The sequence below is a fragment of the Triturus cristatus genome, chromosome 3_1, assembly GCF_964204655.1.
Source record: "Triturus cristatus chromosome 3_1, aTriCri1.1, whole genome shotgun sequence".
Classification (NCBI taxonomy): Eukaryota; Metazoa; Chordata; class Amphibia; order Caudata; family Salamandridae; genus Triturus; species Triturus cristatus.
Genome location: NC_140583.1, coordinates 816,071,163 through 816,088,430, shown reverse-complemented (window position 1 = coordinate 816,088,430; position 17,268 = coordinate 816,071,163). Strand labels below are relative to the sequence as shown.

Here is a 17,268-nt window from a genome sequence, read left to right as displayed (position 1 = left end):
TACATCATTCACGACATGGTCAGTGACATGACTGATGACATCTCAAATGACCTAACTGATGACATCATCAAGTGACTGTGTTTCTGTAAAGTTTAAATATGTTATATATATATATATATATATATATATATATATATATATATATATATATATATATATCAACTCCTCCTTTCGCAACACCAGCCGGTGTTGCTGCAAGACACGGACACAGGTATGCTGGTACAGGTATTTAGCTCAATTTATTTCCACGCAAACTTCAATCCGGTTCTGACGCGTTTCGACCGACACAGCGGTCTTGATCACATGGTGTATATATATATAGGCCAAGGTGTACTGAAGAATGAGTGGGTGTAGAAGTGTCAATGGATGATTTAGTAGGTGCGTTACTGGCTGTACAAGTGAGTGATTAAATGTGTCTTACTGAATGCATGGGTAAGTGACCGATACAGACATTCACACAGTTTGGTTTGTCAGTTGGTGTGTAAGTGGTTGCATGGGTTGGTGAGTAGCTAAATGAGGGTCTATATGGATTAGTGATTGGTTGTCTGAGTATCTGTATGGGTGCCTGAGTGTCTGTGTGGGTGGGTGGGGTTATGACTGTGCATAGATGTGTGAGTGGGTGATTCACTGGGTGTATGGGTTCAAGAGTGCATCTGTGAAGGGCTGTATGGGTGGGTGAGTGTGTGTATGGGTGTGTTGGTGAGTGAATGGATGTCTCAGTGGTATATGTGTGAGTAACTGCATATGTGAAATGCAGTATATGTGAGTGTTAGAGTATATAAATGACTATATGTGCGAGTGAGTGTGAGAGCGGCTGTATGGATGAGTGTGTGCTTGTATTAGTTATTGTATAAGAGTGTAAGTATGTGTTAGTATATGTTTGAATAAGTAGGGTGGTGTGTGTATAACAGTATAGATGAGTAAATGGGAGTGTGATTGATTCTTTGCATGAATGACTAGGTGTGTGAGTAACTATGGATGAGTGGCGGTGTGGGAGTGTCAGTATAGATATGCGAGTGCATATGATAGTGTCATATTGATGGTTGACTGCATGTATGAGTGACTGTATGAGTGAATGAGTGGATGTGTGTGCAGACCTAGGAATTATGAGTGGGTTTGTTCTAATTGGTATTGGTGTGCCTATGGTTTCGAAAATGGTAGTCTGTATTTTAGAGTGGATGTATCTAAGGTTATATCAAGGTATGAGGAGGTGCATCTGATTATCACGTGGATGATGTCATCAGTGATGTCATTTGAGATGTCATCGGTGATGTCATTGACCAGGTCATGAATGATGTAATATGTGATGTCATCAGCAGTGCATTGCGGGGGCGCTAGTTATAGTTAGATGAACTAACTATAACGGAACAATTTCTCTGGTTTTGTACGAGTGAAATGTCCAACTAACTATAACGTCCCTGAAACCTGGGGTTTTTTCAGTGAATTTCTAAGGTTTTTCAAATGCTAATTTCTAACTATGCCTACAGAGGTAGGACATGTGCAGAAAGAGGAAGAAAGGTGCAGAAAAAAGCAAGAGAAATGCAGAAAGAGGCAACAGAAGTCCAGAAACGCTAAGAAAGGTGCAGAAAGAAGCAAGAGATGTGCACAAAGAACCAACAGAGGAGCAGAAAGAGGCCTTGTTGCAAAGTCATCCCAACTTTTTGCTGACGGGTACTGGTGGTAACTGATTGACTTACCAGGCCCGGAGCCAGTGCTATGCTGAAAGACACTTAGAATACAGCGATTGGCATGACCTCACCTGTATGGCCCTAGTACACAATAGTGCAGGGGGATTAATGTATGCATGTATAAAATATTTGTAAAGCGCACTGCAACCCTACGGGCATCCTGGCGCTAGTGCCAAAGAGAGAGGAAGGAGGGGATGCTGAGATTTAAACTCTGGGGAACAGCCAGGTTTTCAGCTGCCCACGGAAAAGTGTCAAATCCTGAACCTGACGTAGCTCCAAGGGGAGACTATTCCATAAACGTGCAGCAGCAGTGCTAAAGGCACGGCCTCCCAAAGTAGCTCTCTTCGTTTTGGGAATCAAGGCTTGCCTAGCTGATTAAGAGCGCAGCTTGCGCGTGGGAATATACCATCTAAAAAGATTTTGCAGCGGTTTGGGGCCAAAGCCATGAAGAGCTTTAAAGGCTACACACAGAGACTTAAACAAAATTCTCTGATGCACAGGCATCCAGTGGAGTTCGGACAAGGCCCTAGTGCTAGAGGAAAAACGCGGTCTCAAAAGGGCAAGTTTTGCGGCAGCTACCTGGATCCGTTGAAGTCTCTGAATCAAATAAACAGGGGAAGCAAGCAGCAAGGCGTTACAATAGTCCAAGCGACTAAGAATAGTGCAACGGACTACTGTACCTCGCACATGGGGGGGAAGAAGGGGTAAGATCCTGCGTAAGCCTCTCATAATCAGATAACAGTTTGAGGCCACCTTGTGAACATGTGACTCCAGACTTAGCTTCTCGTTGAAACAGACCCCCAGATTGCGAACAGTCTTTACTGGAACCAGAGGGGTATCCAGTGGAAGAGGCCAAAAACTGAGAGGCAGGGCTGGAGGGACCCTGCCCACTGAGCAGTGTAAAATCTCAGTTTTGGCACCGTTGAACTGCAAGGCATTATTTCTCAGCCAAGTCGTCATTTCCAACATACAGTTGTGGAAGGTAGATAGGGAGTCCGCCCGATCACCATCCAGGGAGATGATCAATTGCGTATCATCGGCATAATTAACTGCCATGATGTTACATGATTTGATGATCTGTACCAAAGGGCGCATATAAACATTAAACAGAATCGGGCTAATAGAAGAACCCTGTGGGACACCCTGTTTGTTCGGCAGAAAATCTGACTGATATGGAGGCAGAAAAACCGCCTGTCGTCTATCCGACAGATAGGAGCAGAGCCATTTTAGGGCCGAGCCAGTGACCCCCACCTCCTCAAGCCGATGTAGGAGAATACTGTGGCTGACCGTATCGAAAGCGGCGGACAAGTCAAGCAATATCAGAGTTGCAGAGTGCCCCTTGTCCGCCCGCATTCGCAAATCGTCCAAGGCAGTGATCAGTGCAGTCTCGGTACCATGCCCCGGACGAAAACCGAACTGATTCTCCTCCAGTTTACCATTGTTTTCTAGAAACCCTGAAAGCTCCTGGCTAACGAGGCGTTCAACTATCTTAGCTGGATAAGGCAGCAAGGAAATAGGGCGATAGCTCCCATAGCAGGCGGGATCCAGCGAGGTTTTTTTTTAAAAGGGGAGATACCAACGCATCCTTCCAACAGGCCGGGACTACACCACTGATTAATGACTGATTGATGATCAGATGGAGATGTGGAAAGGTATCCGACCCTAATTCCTTCCAGAATTTCTGCGGAATGGGGTCTAATGGAGATCCAGAGCATACTTTCATAGCCATATTGGAAAAATCCTCCAAAGAAGGACAGGTCCAGTGATCTAGACAAGGTCCTACTGATACCTCTCCGTATGACCTGAGTACTGTGCAGTCAGGCGGATCCACTGTAGGTATCCACGCTCCAACCTTGCAACTAGTTGCAGGATCATGCTGCAAGCCCTCGAGGATTCCCTTTATTTTGTTGTGGAAAAAAGCTGCCAGCCCGTCACTCAGATCCTGCGAGGGAGTGATCTTATTAGCCAGACACTCTGGGTTAGTAACACCTCTCAGAATATTGAAAACACATTTAGCACTGTTCGAGGAGTTTAAAATAAGGTCCGCAAAATACGACGCTTTAGTGGAAGCAATAGCTTGCTTGTATCTGACCAGCAGTTCACGCCAGATAATCTTATCACTGATCAGATACTGCCTACGCCTCTGCCTCTCTGCGTGTTTGCACTGGATTTTAAAGGCTCTTAGTTCCTCAGAGAACCAGGGGGCCGACGGAGAACCTCTTTTCTTAAGCCGTTTCAGAGGAGCAATCCTGTTAATAATATTCGTAATATAGCTGCAATGTTCCTTAAAGTTAGATTCAGCCGACTGCCCTGAAACAGGGAGAGGGGCAGCATTAAACAAAGAAGCACACTGAGCTTTCCTTCTCAAAGATTTCCAGTCCCTGCCTAAGACACTGTTGCTATCTTTAGGCGGGGGGGGTCTGTCCCTAGGGATCGACAGGATTCTGAATCTAATTAGGTGGTGATCGGACCAATCCACTGGGAGGATATTATCCAGGGTCACCACATTCTCTGCCGCAAATATCAGATCTAGAGCATGTCCTGCCGAATGTGTGGGCTCCAGCACATGTTGCGACAGATTAAGATTGGCACATAATTGAACAATATTGTTGTACGCTGTTTTCATCATTGCGTTGGGCCAAAGATTAAAGTCACCCAAAATCAACAACCTGTGATGAGTAAGTGCCAAATTACTAATCACATCCAAGAACTGCTGTTGCGACTGTTCGCTCACAGTCCCCGGAGGTCAATAGCATAGAATTCCAGTCAGGACATGGCCAGACCTGTCTTTCAGAGAGAAGCCCAGAGTTTCAAACTGCGAGATCTCGTCAATATCCAATGGCGAGAAATCCCATATTTCTTTGAAGACGATCCCAGTTCCGCCACCCCTGCCGTTAGATCTAGGCTTGTGAAAAGCTTTGAACCCAGGGAGGCAGACAGCGCCAAGTTCCAATTCAAGACCAGGTGCAAGCCAGGTTTCCGTCATGAACAAAATGTCACATTTGTGTTCATCGATTACCAGCTGAATTTCAGTTGAATGCTTGGGGAGAGACCGGACATTTAAAAGTCCACACTTCAGGGTGACGTTTAAATAAGCGCGCCAAAAAGACTAGAGTGCTGACCTCCTGGCGCAAAAGCGCTAGTTCCGGTCGTGCTCGAGTGTAAGAATTGAAATAAACGGATTTCGTGCAAAAAGCAAGGGTAGCAGCAAAGTTATTTTAAAAGCAGGACAAAAGTATGTTTAAAATCGGAGCACAGGTAAAACACACAGTTCCCAATTCAATTCTCCACACCCCCAGAACAACACTCCCTCAAAATGTCAAATTAACTAAGAGGTGCCGAAACAGGCAAGAGAGGTGCAGAAAAAAGCAAGTGAGATGCAAAAACAGGCAGGAAGGGTACAGAAAGAGGCAAGAGAAGTGCAGAAAGAAGCAAATGAGGTGCAGAAAAGCAAATGAGGTGCAGAAAGAAGCAAATAAGGTGCAGAAAGAAGCAAATAAGGTGCAGAAAGAAGCAAATGAGGTGAAGAAAGAGGCAACAGAAGTGCAGAAAGAGGCAAAAGAGGAACATAGAGAGACAACAGGGGTGCAGAAAGAAGCAAAACATGTGCAGAAAGAAGCATGGAAAGTGCAGAATGAAGCAACAGGGGTGCAGAAAGAGGCAAGAGAAGTGCAGAAACAGGAAAGAGAAGTACACAAAGAGGCAAGGAAATTGCTGAAAGATGCAACAGGTGTAGAAAGAAGCAAGAAAAGTGCAGAAAGAGGCAGGTGAGATGCATAAAACAGGCAGAAAGGGTACAGAAAGAGGGAAGACGAGTGCAGAAAGACAACAGGGGTGCAGAAAGAAGCAAATGAGGTGCAGAAAGAGGCAACAGACGTGCAGAAAGAGGGAAGAGAGGTGCAGTAAAGGCAAAAAAAGTGCAGAAAGAGGCAAAAGAGGTACATAGAGAGACAACAGGGGTGCAGAAAGAAGCATGGAAAGTGCAGAATGAAGCAACAGGGGTGCAGAAAGAGGCAAGAGAAGTGTAGAAAGGAGCAAGTGAGGTGCAGAAAGAGCCAACAGAGGTGCAGAAAGAGGGAAGAGAGGTGCAGAAAGTACAAGAGATTTGCAGAATGAGGTCAAGAGAACTCAAGAAAAATAAAGAAACGTGCAGAAAGAAGCAACAGTAATGCAGAAAGAGGCAAGAGGCGCAGAGGGAAGCAAGAGTGTTTTGCACACCATTAGTACCAATTTAACACCCACATTTAGCAATAAGTAACAGGTGACCATTCTAGGTTTGCAAAGGGCCTTCCACCAAGCTGTAACACTTGTCGCTGTATTTTTGGTAACGTTTGACCCGTTTCAGCTAGAAACAAGGCTTTATTTTGGTCAAATCTGCAGATTAGGGTGCAGATGATGAATTATGTGGCTAATGTAGAAAATGTATAATTGTGCGAAAGTCGGTGCAGCCAAACAAACAGTCACATAATTTTAGTGGCCCTGCTCATTCCCCTGACTAGGTCCACAAGTGCTCCTCAGTGATTCCATCTTTTTTTGTCTCACATAGTTGAGCTTCTATGGAAACGAGGAAGATTAAACCTGTTACCACTCCACAACACAGAATACCATACCACATAATTACTCAACATAACACATAATCCCACTCTACATAATTCCTATAAACTAAATACCACATACTTTCTATCCACATAATTTCACTGCACAACAGATCACATAATTCCACTACACACAACGTACATCCACTCCACTCCCAAAAACATTAGTAAAAAACGTTAGCATTTTCAATAACAATAGCTCTAATTCTCGCAAATGCGAAACCTATTACATTGCAAACACTTCTTTACCTAGTAGTCGCGTTTGCAGAGTGGTGGAGAAAGGGTGCTGGGCCTCCGACCAGCGCTCAGGAATTCCAGTGCGTAGGGCTTACAGGAGGTACCAGTAGGGCTCTTCTTAGCCCCCAAAATTCCTCCAGAGTAAATTGGACTTCATCCCCCATCCCGTAGTCTGCCAGGAGGTGCGTTTGCAGAATGGTGGAGAAAGGGGGGCATGGCCTCCGAAGACGTCTTATCAATCTCACTGTGCGGGACTTACTGGGAGGTAACAAGATCCTTGGGGGCCAATAATAATAATAACACATACATAACTTAGCATTTAAAAAAACGTACAAATTCACTGAAAAAACCATAGGTTTCACACATGTTATAGTTAGGTGGATATTTCACTCGTAAAAAACCAATGAAATTCCCCCATTATAGTTAGTTCAGATAACTATAACTCTTTTTTAAGTGAATATATACATACACATATACATATATACATACACACACACACACACACACACAAATAGGCTCTTACCACTAATGCGGATAAGCCCAGATCAATCGGGGTTCATACACATACATATTTGGGGGAGAGGAGTTCGCCTAACGGCTAGGACGGCCGACCTCGAACCTGAGGAATTAGGTTCGAGTCTTGGCAATGACGCTGAACATCCTGTGATTCTGGGAAAATCACTTAATCTCCCCATGCCTAACAAAAATGAATGTGTGTCCTTATGTAACGTAACTGGTGCTATGTAAAGCGCTCTGATACCCGATTCAGGTAAAGTTTGCGCTATATAAAACTCTGCAAAAAAAATTAAAAATACACAGGGGGAGGGGGGGGGGACCTGCTAGCACTATTTGCAACTACAAATCAAATAGATCCTGAACTCAGTGCAATTGCAGTTATTCTGGATGCAACTAAACGCTTCAGTACCACAAAATGGGCATTTTTACAGAGACCTAGGTAGAACGGGGCAGGGTAAGGTGTTCCAATAAAAACTCTAAGGTCATCTTCTCTGTAATAGATGAACTTTCCAACCCTGAGCGCACTCTTGAAGGCTGCCCCCTCCCAAGATTTGTGCAACTCACTGAATGACTATTTTATCGACATAATCTCTTTAATAAAAGCTAGCATCCCAACTCTTTTGCCTCCTCTGGGCTCCCCTAGTTCACATTGTAATGACAAAACCCTAAGCAGCTTCCCCATCATCAGTGATAAGGCCTTCCAAGATCTTTTGGTAGAAATTAAATCAGGCGTTCCCTCTGATTGCTGTCCCCCTCACATTCTTAAAGAATGCCTTGCTGTTCATCCTGGCCCTGCTCTCACACTACTGAATGAATCCATTACATCAGGTTCAGTCCCCCTGGCTTTCAAAAGAGCTACTGTTGTTCCACTTCTGAAAAAACAGGGAGCAGACCCTGCGCTTCTTTCCAACTACCGTCCGATTTCTTTGCTACCCTTCATGTCTAAAATCCTGGAGGGCTATATAGCAAAATGTCTCTCTAATTTTTTGGAGTTGTCCAAATACTTGGACCCACATCAGGCCGGCTTCCGACCCGCCCACTCCACCGAATCGGTGATTCTATCGGCGGTGGATAGTTTGCGGAACTTTGCTGATATAGGCTGCCCTCGAGCCTTGGTTCTGCTGGATCTGTCTGCGGCCTTCGACACGGTCGACCATAGCATTTTGGTCGACCGTGTGAGGAGGGCGGGAGTCCGGGGGATGACGGCTCGCTGGCTCACCTCCTTTTTGGAGAACCGCTCACAAGCTGTTCGTCTGGGTCAGTTTTCTTCACATCCTCATACAACCACCTGTGGTGTACCCCAGGGCTCAGCCCTTTCTCCTCACCTTTTTAATATCTACATGGCCCCCCTGATCAAGTCACTTAAAGATAGAAACGTGACAGTCTTTAACTATGCTGACGATCTTCAGCTCCTTCTCAGGGTTGATAGTTCCAACAGCGCTGTTACGGGTTTCCAGGATACTATGCTTTTCATCCAAACTTGGATGGACCTTAATCATCTGAAGCTGAATCCTGGGAAAACGGAAATAGTTCTTACTGGGGACAGCCATAAACACTGGGGCCCCCACTATTGGCCCCTAGAACTCGGCCCTCCACCTGCCCCTTCCATCTCAGCTAAAACGCTAGGAGTAACGCTGGACAGTGATCTGTCACTAAAAACCCAGGTTGGAGCCGTGGTGTCTAAATGCTTCTTTCAAATGCGGAAAATCAGGAAAATCCATCGTTTCCTTACCCATGACGCTTTGATCCAAGCTATGATTTCCACGGTTCTTTCTCATCCTGACTACTCCAACTCTGTCTACCTGGGAATGCCTCACTATCTGTTTAAACGTCTCCAGCTGGTTCAGAATCAGGCAGCGCGACTGATTTTCCATCAACCGAAATGGCACTCTGCCTCCCCACTGCTAAGGAAACTACATTGGCTTCCAATTGCTCAGCGGTGCGTTTTTAAGACGGGCTGCCTTATTTTTAAATCCTTGCATGGCATTAGCCCTGAGTTCATCAATAATCTGATACTCAGATACTCTCCTACACGTGCCCTAAGGTCCGCTCACCAATGTCTTCTTACCATCCCGGACTTTAAAAGGGTACGCCTAGGAGGACGCAGATTTACCATTCTTGCTCCTAAAGTGTGGAATACTCTTCCACTTGAAATTCGATCTTGTACTAACCTTCTTCAATTTAGGAAACTCCTGAAAACTTGGTTGTTTAATCAGGTGTAGCTTCTGCCTCAAATGTTGACTTTGAACCCTAGCGCCATGAAGCCAATCGCCGTACGAGCGCTTTACAAATTCCCATTAACATTAACATGTAACAATGGATTGAGCTGCTATACACACAACTAATGACAAAAATATAAGTTGCCCCCTGCTGCCGATTCATCGTGTCTTAGTTATTGGACCTCTGGCTTGTTTACTTAGAGAAATCCACCATAGCAGAGGCATACAATTTGGCTCTCAGGAGATCTTGTTGTTACTGTAGGCAGATGATATACTCCTGTTAGTGAAGAATCCAGGGATCAACTTAAATCCCATAATTAGAGACAGTATATAATTTGGGAGATGGTCAGGACTAAATATCAATTGGGCAAAACTGATGATGATGCCTCTCACTAGAGAAAAACACTACAGCCTACACTGGAGTACACTATAAAATGGATAACCGCTCCTCTAAGGTACCTGGGAATACACTATCACAGGGACATACAGCTCTGGGGGTCTTCCATGTGCAGTTTGCGCATCATTGGTTTCATAACATCAGGAAAGTACCTCACAATGAATCTGAAAAGGACGATACACCCTCTTCCAGTACTCGGTTAGCTTAAAGAAAACTCCTAGACTCAATAGAGAAATATACACAGTAGATTGCATGCATAATATGGGCAAGGACACAACTAGCAGAAATTACCAGTACAGAGATGATTTACTTACCAAATTTACAGCTGAGAAACAACCCTCGCATAGAAGTAACATATGAACCGCTAGCTATGGGAAGGTTTGGACTGAGGCAAGTACACACCCTAGGGGACTTATTCATGGTCAATAATATTATCACACTACAGGATCCAAACTAGAGCCACTATACCCAACTAGATACACTTCAATTTCATAGACTGTGAGAGCAATACTCTGCCATGACAAGGGAATGTAAAGAGTGGAAATTATTAACAATGATCACAAATCCATACCCGATTAGATTGACTGCCAAAATGTAGAATAAAGTACTCACCTGCATGACCGGGAGGGGTGACCAAGCTAGAATAAAACAGTCCAGAGATCTGAACCAAGCTATTCCAGAAGATGTATGGAAATACCGTTGTCAACAGACTAAGGCGATATCCCCAAAAGCAGACACAGAGTTATATACTACAATTTCATACACAGAGCATACTACACACCCATGGGCACGGTCAAATTTGTGCTGGCAAGCAATTCGGAATATACAATAAGGGGTCTGCCACACAAATCAAGGATTTGTGCCACTGCGCATACAACACTTACCTCCCACCTATGTTAAATCTTGCCACTGGTAGGCTTCCTCTTGCAATGCCATTTTTGTTTCCAGGGCCAACATTTATGCCAACTAACCCACTTCCACAGTTGATATTAACCATTGTTTGAGGTCGACCTCCCTTGCTTCAGAACTGATTGAAAGAAGATTGCAGCTTACCTTGGCGTAGTATTCGGTCTCGTTGATCTAGGATGCGATACCTTTCCTCTGTATTTTCTACCAATGTGCCACTCAGTTGACTAAGGGAAACAGACAAGGAGGACATAACACTGTCTGAGCTGTGGCCATCTGACCCAGAATCCAAGGAATCAGCCTCAAAAAGAGTCGGTTTTGAACTCCCGGTTTTCTTAATGGGAGATCTGCAAAAATAGAACAAGGGGGTAATCAGAGTAACCTTCCTTAAGAAAAGAAGCCACTCAGAATTGCAGGCACAGAATAACCACTACAATCACCTACTACAGGCAAAAATATTCAGCAGTCATCTTTTTTTACATAAACAGTTGCACTCAGAAATACAATTGTCCTTCTTTACAAGTACATTTATTTATATACTGGTTTTGAACAGCACAACAATGTCGCATTCTGAACACTTTGTAATTATATGGATAAGGAAAAAAAGATTTCTGCTAGAGACGATTTGCATAGGCAGTTATTGTGAGGCTATCAGACATGGCTCCACTGTTTGGGGGCATGAAACACTGTACTGCATCACTATCAACTTATAAACACAGACAGTCCACAAAATGATCTCTCCAAGCACACAGACATAATTGCAATTTCAACACTCTCTCCTCAAATGCACAGGCATGAGCCATCGTATAATCTTCTTCTTATAGAACTCTATGATTCAGTACGGAAGTCTAGAGTGGACCACATAAGCTGTGTACAGTTAGAGAAATATTCGAGAAAGAAATGGAATGGAATGAAAACAATCATGTGCCACTTATAGTTTAAAAGTTTATTTCTAAACAATACTCTACCTAGCTGTGTTCTATATTAATAGAAACCGGCACCAGCCAATGACCGGTAATAAAGATGTGCAAAGCTGCCCTGCCAGAGTAGGGAGTCTGTATGCCAACGGAAACTGGTCCTAGGGGGCTGTCAAAGGCATGTTCTGCATCTTTCAGCACAATGTCTATCCACTAAAAGTAAGGCCCCACATCATAATTCAACCTACATCCTCAATTGAGGATCTTGAGAGTCCAGTGCCAACTAGGAAAACATGGACATAACCTACCAAGATCCAACTGTCACATCCCAAACAACAGCCAGTGTTGCATCAATAACCATCATAACACCCAGAGATTTGGGACCCTCAAAGAGGTCTTTGACCAGTATCTACTCCAGTGTGGTGCCAGTAATGTGGAGGAAGGAATATGCTACTTACCAGTATGCATCTGTTCTTGGCATGTAGAGCTGCAGAGTCACACACTGAGGATAAGATCGCCATCTGGTGTTGGGCTCGGATGATTGCAGGTTGTTGTTGTCTTCGGAAGAAGCCTTTGGTCACGAGGTTGGTGACTCCTCCCCTGGACAACAGTGCGCATGGGCATCCACTCCATCGTCAGATTGTTTTTCGCCATGATGGGAAAAGATGGAGTGTATAGAAATGAAAGAAAGGATGTCCATGTGTAATGTCTAAGTAAGACGGATGCTGGAACAGATACAGGTCCCGGGGAGGCGGGCGGGCGTGTGTGACTCTGCAGCTCTACATGCCAAGAACAGATGCATACTGGTAAGTAGCATATTCCGTTCGAGGCATATGAGCTGCAGATCACACACTGAGGATAGATTATACAGCAGTGCTTCCCCTTAGCGGTGGTCGCCTGTATCCGTTGCAGCAGCTTGAAATAAAGTTTTTAGGACAGCCTGGCCCACGGAGGCCTGTTGTTTGGCCTGCACATCAACACAATAGTGTTTAGTGAAGGTATGCGTGGTAGACCACGTGGCTGCCTTGCAAATGTCTTCTAAGGGAATGTTACCTAAGAAGGCCATAGAAGCCCCTATTTTACGGGTGGAGTGCGCCCTTGGGGGAACTGTAAGTGTACGTTTAGCCTTGAGGTAGCATATTTGGATGCATTTAACTATCCACCGGGCTATACCGGATTTGGAGATTGGGTTGCCTTTATGTGGTGGTGCGAAAGCAACAAAGAGTTGTTTTGTCTTTCGAAAGGGTTTTGTCCTGTCGATGTAATAAAGCAAGGCTCTTTTGACATCTAAGGTATGTAGGGCCCTTTCAGCTACGGAGTCTGGGTTTGGGAAAAAGACCGGTAGCTCTACTGATTGGTTAAGGTGGAAAGGGGAAATCACTTTTGGAAGAAATTTAGGGTTTGTCCTAAGAACCACTTTGTTACGGTGTAGTTGTAAGAAAGGTTCCTCTAGTGTAAGGGCTTGTATTTCACTTACTCTGCGTAGGGAAGTGATTGCGATAAGGAAAGCTACCTTCCATGTTAGGAATTGTAATTGACATTTGTGCATAGGTTCAAATGGGGGACCCATGAGTCTTGTTAGAACCACATTGAGATTCCACACTGGTGCAGGTGGCAATCTTGGGGGAAGGATTCTTTTGAGACCTTCCATAAACGCTTTGATGGCTGGTACCTTAAAAAGGGACAGGTGTTGCCTATTTTGCAAGTAGGCTGCCAAGGCTGCTAGGTGTAAACGTATAGAGGAATACGCTAGATTGCATCTTTGCAAGTGTAGTAGATAGCAAATGATGTTTTGGATGGAAGCGTCCAATGGATGTATGTCATTATTAGCGCAGTAGATGGCAAATCGTTTCCATTTAGCGGCATAACACGCTCTAGTAGTAGGGCGTCTGGCTTCCTTTATGATATTCATACAGTCTGGAGGGAGATTGAGGTAACCGAACTCTAAGACCTCAGGAGCCAGATCGCTAGGTTCAGTGTTTGAGGATCTGGGTGTCTGATTTCTCCATGGTTCTGGGTTAATAGATCCGGGGAGAGGCGTAGTCTTTGATGTGGAACTAAGGATAGTTCTAGAAGCGTGGTGAACCACGGTTGACGTACCCAAGTGGGAGCCACTAGTATTAGTGTTAGTGACTGTTGTTTCAGTTTGCGTACCACAAATGGAACTAGTGGGAGAGGCGGAAAGGCGTACGCAAATCTGCCTGACCAGTTCATCCATAGGGCATTGCCCTTGGACTGTGGGTGTGGAAATCTGGCGGCGAAGGTTGGGCATTTTGTGTTTTCGGGAGTGGCGAACAGGTCTATGTCTGGTTGTCCCCACTTTTGGAAGAAGGGGAGTAGAACCTTGGGGTGTAGTTCCCATTCGTGGATCTGCTGTGTGTGGCGACTTAGGAGGTCGGCCACTTGATTGTGGATCCCTGGGAGATGTTCTGCTAACAGATAGATGTTTTGGGGAATTGCCCATCTCCAGATTTGCTGTGCCAGTTGGGACAGTTGGGGAGAGTGTGTCCCTCCCTGTTTCTGTATATAATACATTGTCGTCATGTTGTCTGTGCGTATGAGGACAGTTTTGTTCTTTAGGTGAACTTGAAAGGATTTTAGTGCTAGGAACACTGCTAAGAGTTCCAGGTGGTTGATGTGGAGCAGTTTTTGTTGACTGGTCCATCTGCCCTGAGTGGTATGGTGAAGGAGGTGGGCTCCCCACCCCGTGAGAGATGCGTCGGTAGTTAGCACAACTTGTGGAAGAGGCTCTAAGAACGGTCGCCCTTTGGACAGGTTGATGGTGTTCCACCATTTCAGTGAGCGAAGTGAGCGACTGTCCACCAACACCAGATCGGTAAGTTGTCCGTGAGCTTGGTTCCACTGTTGTGCTAAACATTCCTGTAAGGGACGCATTTGAAGTCGTGCGTGTGGGACTATGGAGATGCATGACGCCATCATGCCTAGGAGCTGCATGAACACTCTTGCTGGAAGAGATGGATGAGTTTGAAACTGAGAGATGAGATTTTGTATACTGGCTATCCTGGCAGTGCTGGGATAAGCAATGGCCTTGGATGTATCTATGGTTGCTCCTAGATACTGATGTAAGTGGGAAGGTTGTAGGTGGGATTTGGGGTAGTTGATAGTGAATCCCAAATCGTGGAGAGTTTGAATCGTGCGATGAGTGTGGAGAACGCATTTTTGGTATGTATTGGCTTTTATGAGCCAATCGTCCAGATAGGGGAAGACATGGATCTGTTGTCTTCTGAGGTGCGCTGCCACGACTGCTAAGCACTTGGTGAACACTCTGGGTGCTGTTGTTACTCCGAATGGGAGAACTGTAAATTGATAGTGTTGCCCATCTACCACAAATCGTAGATATTTTCTGTGAGCGGGATGCATAGGGATGTGAAAGTATGCGTCCTTGAGGTCTAATGTGGCAAGGAAGTCTCCCTGTTGTAGGAGTGGGAGGACTTGTTGGAGAGTGGTCATATGAAAATGATCCGAATGTATATACTGGTTTAGTAGTCTGAGGTCCAGTATGGGCCTTAGTGTTTTGTCCTTTTTGGGAATGAGGAAGTATAGAGAATATACCCCTTTTCCCTGATGTTGAAGGGGGACTGGTTCTATCGCATGTTTTTGTAACAGGGATTTGAGAAGAGAGAGATGATGTGAGGACATTGGGCGTTGTTTGGGTGGTATGTTTGGGGGGGATTGTATGAGTTCGAGGCAGTAGCCAGACTGGATAATTTGTCTTACCCATCTGTCTGTGGTGATGGAAGTCCAGACAGGTAGGAATTGTTGGAGTCGCCCCCCGACCGGAGTGGAATGGTCTGGGGGGAGTGGTGGCAAGTCACTGTTTGGTGGCTGGTGAGGTGCGGGTGTTGTTGTTATTGCCCCGTCCTCGACCTTTGTTATGGTTTCCCCTATAACCTCCCCGGAAGTAACCTCTGTTGGGGGATGTTTGTCCAGAATTTTTAAAGGTGGACGTGGTCTCAGTTGATGTGTTTTTGGAGCCTCCTCTATAAAAGGAGCGACGAAAGGAACCCCGGTTTTGAGGAGACTGCAGTGCTCCCATAGACTTGGCAGTTTCATTATCCTTCTTCATTTTTTCTAATGCAGTATCCACTGCAGGGCCAAATAACTGCTCTTGGTTGAAAGGTTGAGCCAGAATTGCGGTTTGAACCTCCGGTTTAAAACCGGAAATACGGAGCCAGGCATGTCGTCTGAGTAAGACGCTAGTATTGACCGCCCTAGAAGCAGTGTCTGCCGCATCTAAGGCGCATTTAATGGAGGCATTAGATATTAATTTGCCTTCTTGAATGAGGTCAGTGGCCTGGGACTTAAAGGGTTCAGGCAGATGTTGCATAAGGTCCTCAAGTTGGTCATAATGTGCCCTGTCATACCGAGCTAACAGGGCCTGGGTATTGGCAATACGCCAGTGGTTCGCCGCCTGTGCGGCGACTCGTTTGCCTGAGGCCTCTAAAAGCTTAGACTCCTTGTCTGGGGGGGGGCGTTTCTCCAGTTGTCTGTGAGTTAACGCGCTTCCTGGCATTTGATACGACCAAGGAGTCTAAAGGGAGCTGGGCTTTAATGTATGCAGGGTCCTGCGGGGCTGGTCGGTACTTTTTTTCGATGCGGGGGTTGAGAACCCTCGCTCGAACAGGGTCTTTAAAGACGTCAGTGGCATGCTTTATAACCCCTTTAATCATGGGAAGTATATGAACAGTTTTTTGTGACTGCTCAAAGGTATCGAGGAGAAAATCCTCCTCAAGGGGGTCCGTGTGCATAGTAACACCATGGAACGTTGCTGCCCTATTTATTAGTTGGCCAAACCCTAGGTGGTCATCAGGAGGGGAGGGCTTGGAGGGGTAGGTAGTGGGGTCAGGCATGTCAGGCATTGGATAAGACCAGTCATCTACCGGTGCTGTGTCTGGAAAAGTAAACGGGTCGGTTGGATCAACAGGATCATTAAATAAATCAGGGTCCGCCCCTCCCCCTAAGTCATCATTATCATCCTGTGGAGGAGGTGAATGATAGGGAGGTGGTAAAGGAGAAACAGGAGGAGGAGGGGGGGACGGGTTAGAAGGTAAAACAGGAGAAGAAGGACGAAGTGGTGAAGTGGCACAGTCCTTTTTCCGTATGGGAGCTGGGGGAGGTGTAGTGTCCAGCTTCCGTTTTTTATATGGGATGGCAGTCACATGTCCAGTGTTAGGATTGATGTAGATCCGCTTTTGAGTAGGATCTGGTCGAAAAAGTTCATCTGGCTCCGAAGGTGGTGGTGGCGACGCCCGCTTCGGGTCTTTATGAGCTGTTTTTGGTGTGGACGTAGTTTTCGGTGCCGATGATGTTTTCGGTGCCGAAGGATGTTTCAGTTCCGATGGATTTTTCGGAGCCGATGGATTTTTCGGTGCCGAGGGACTTTTAGGCATCGATGTCGAAGAACGTTTCGGCGCCGGTGGAGACTTCGGTGCCGAGGAACGTTTCAGTGTCGAAGGAGATTTCGGTCTCGAAGCCTGCTTCGGTGCCGACAGTGGTTTTTTCGGTGCCGAGGGTGTTAAAGGCACAATCACATGAGGTTTGCTCGAGCCCGAGCCACCTACAGGCTTAGATGTCTTCGGAGCCGGGCCCGAGGGCGGGGCTTCTGAAGAGGATTTCCGGTCGCGACTGGGCCCAGCTGGCGGAGTCTTGACCACTGTCTTTTTGGATGGGACAGGGGCAGGGGGGGTGGTACTCACACGCTGCCCTGGAGTGATGAGGTCATCGGAATCGTCGGCCTCGGACACGATCTCGAGATCTTCGGTGTCGTCTTCG

General features: G+C 45.8%; 1 protein-coding gene across 1 annotated transcript in view; it reads right to left on the bottom strand.

Annotated features, from left to right (window-relative positions):
• The window catches only part of MCM3AP (minichromosome maintenance complex component 3 associated protein), a 693,444-nt gene that overhangs the window by 532,139 nt on the left and 144,037 nt on the right, over positions 1 to 17,268 (bottom strand). The window contains exon 6 of the mRNA XM_085645158.1: positions 10,706 to 10,905. Coding sequence (XP_085501284.1) covers positions 10,706 to 10,905 — 200 coding nt within the window. The remainder of the gene's footprint in view (positions 1 to 10,705; positions 10,906 to 17,268) is intronic.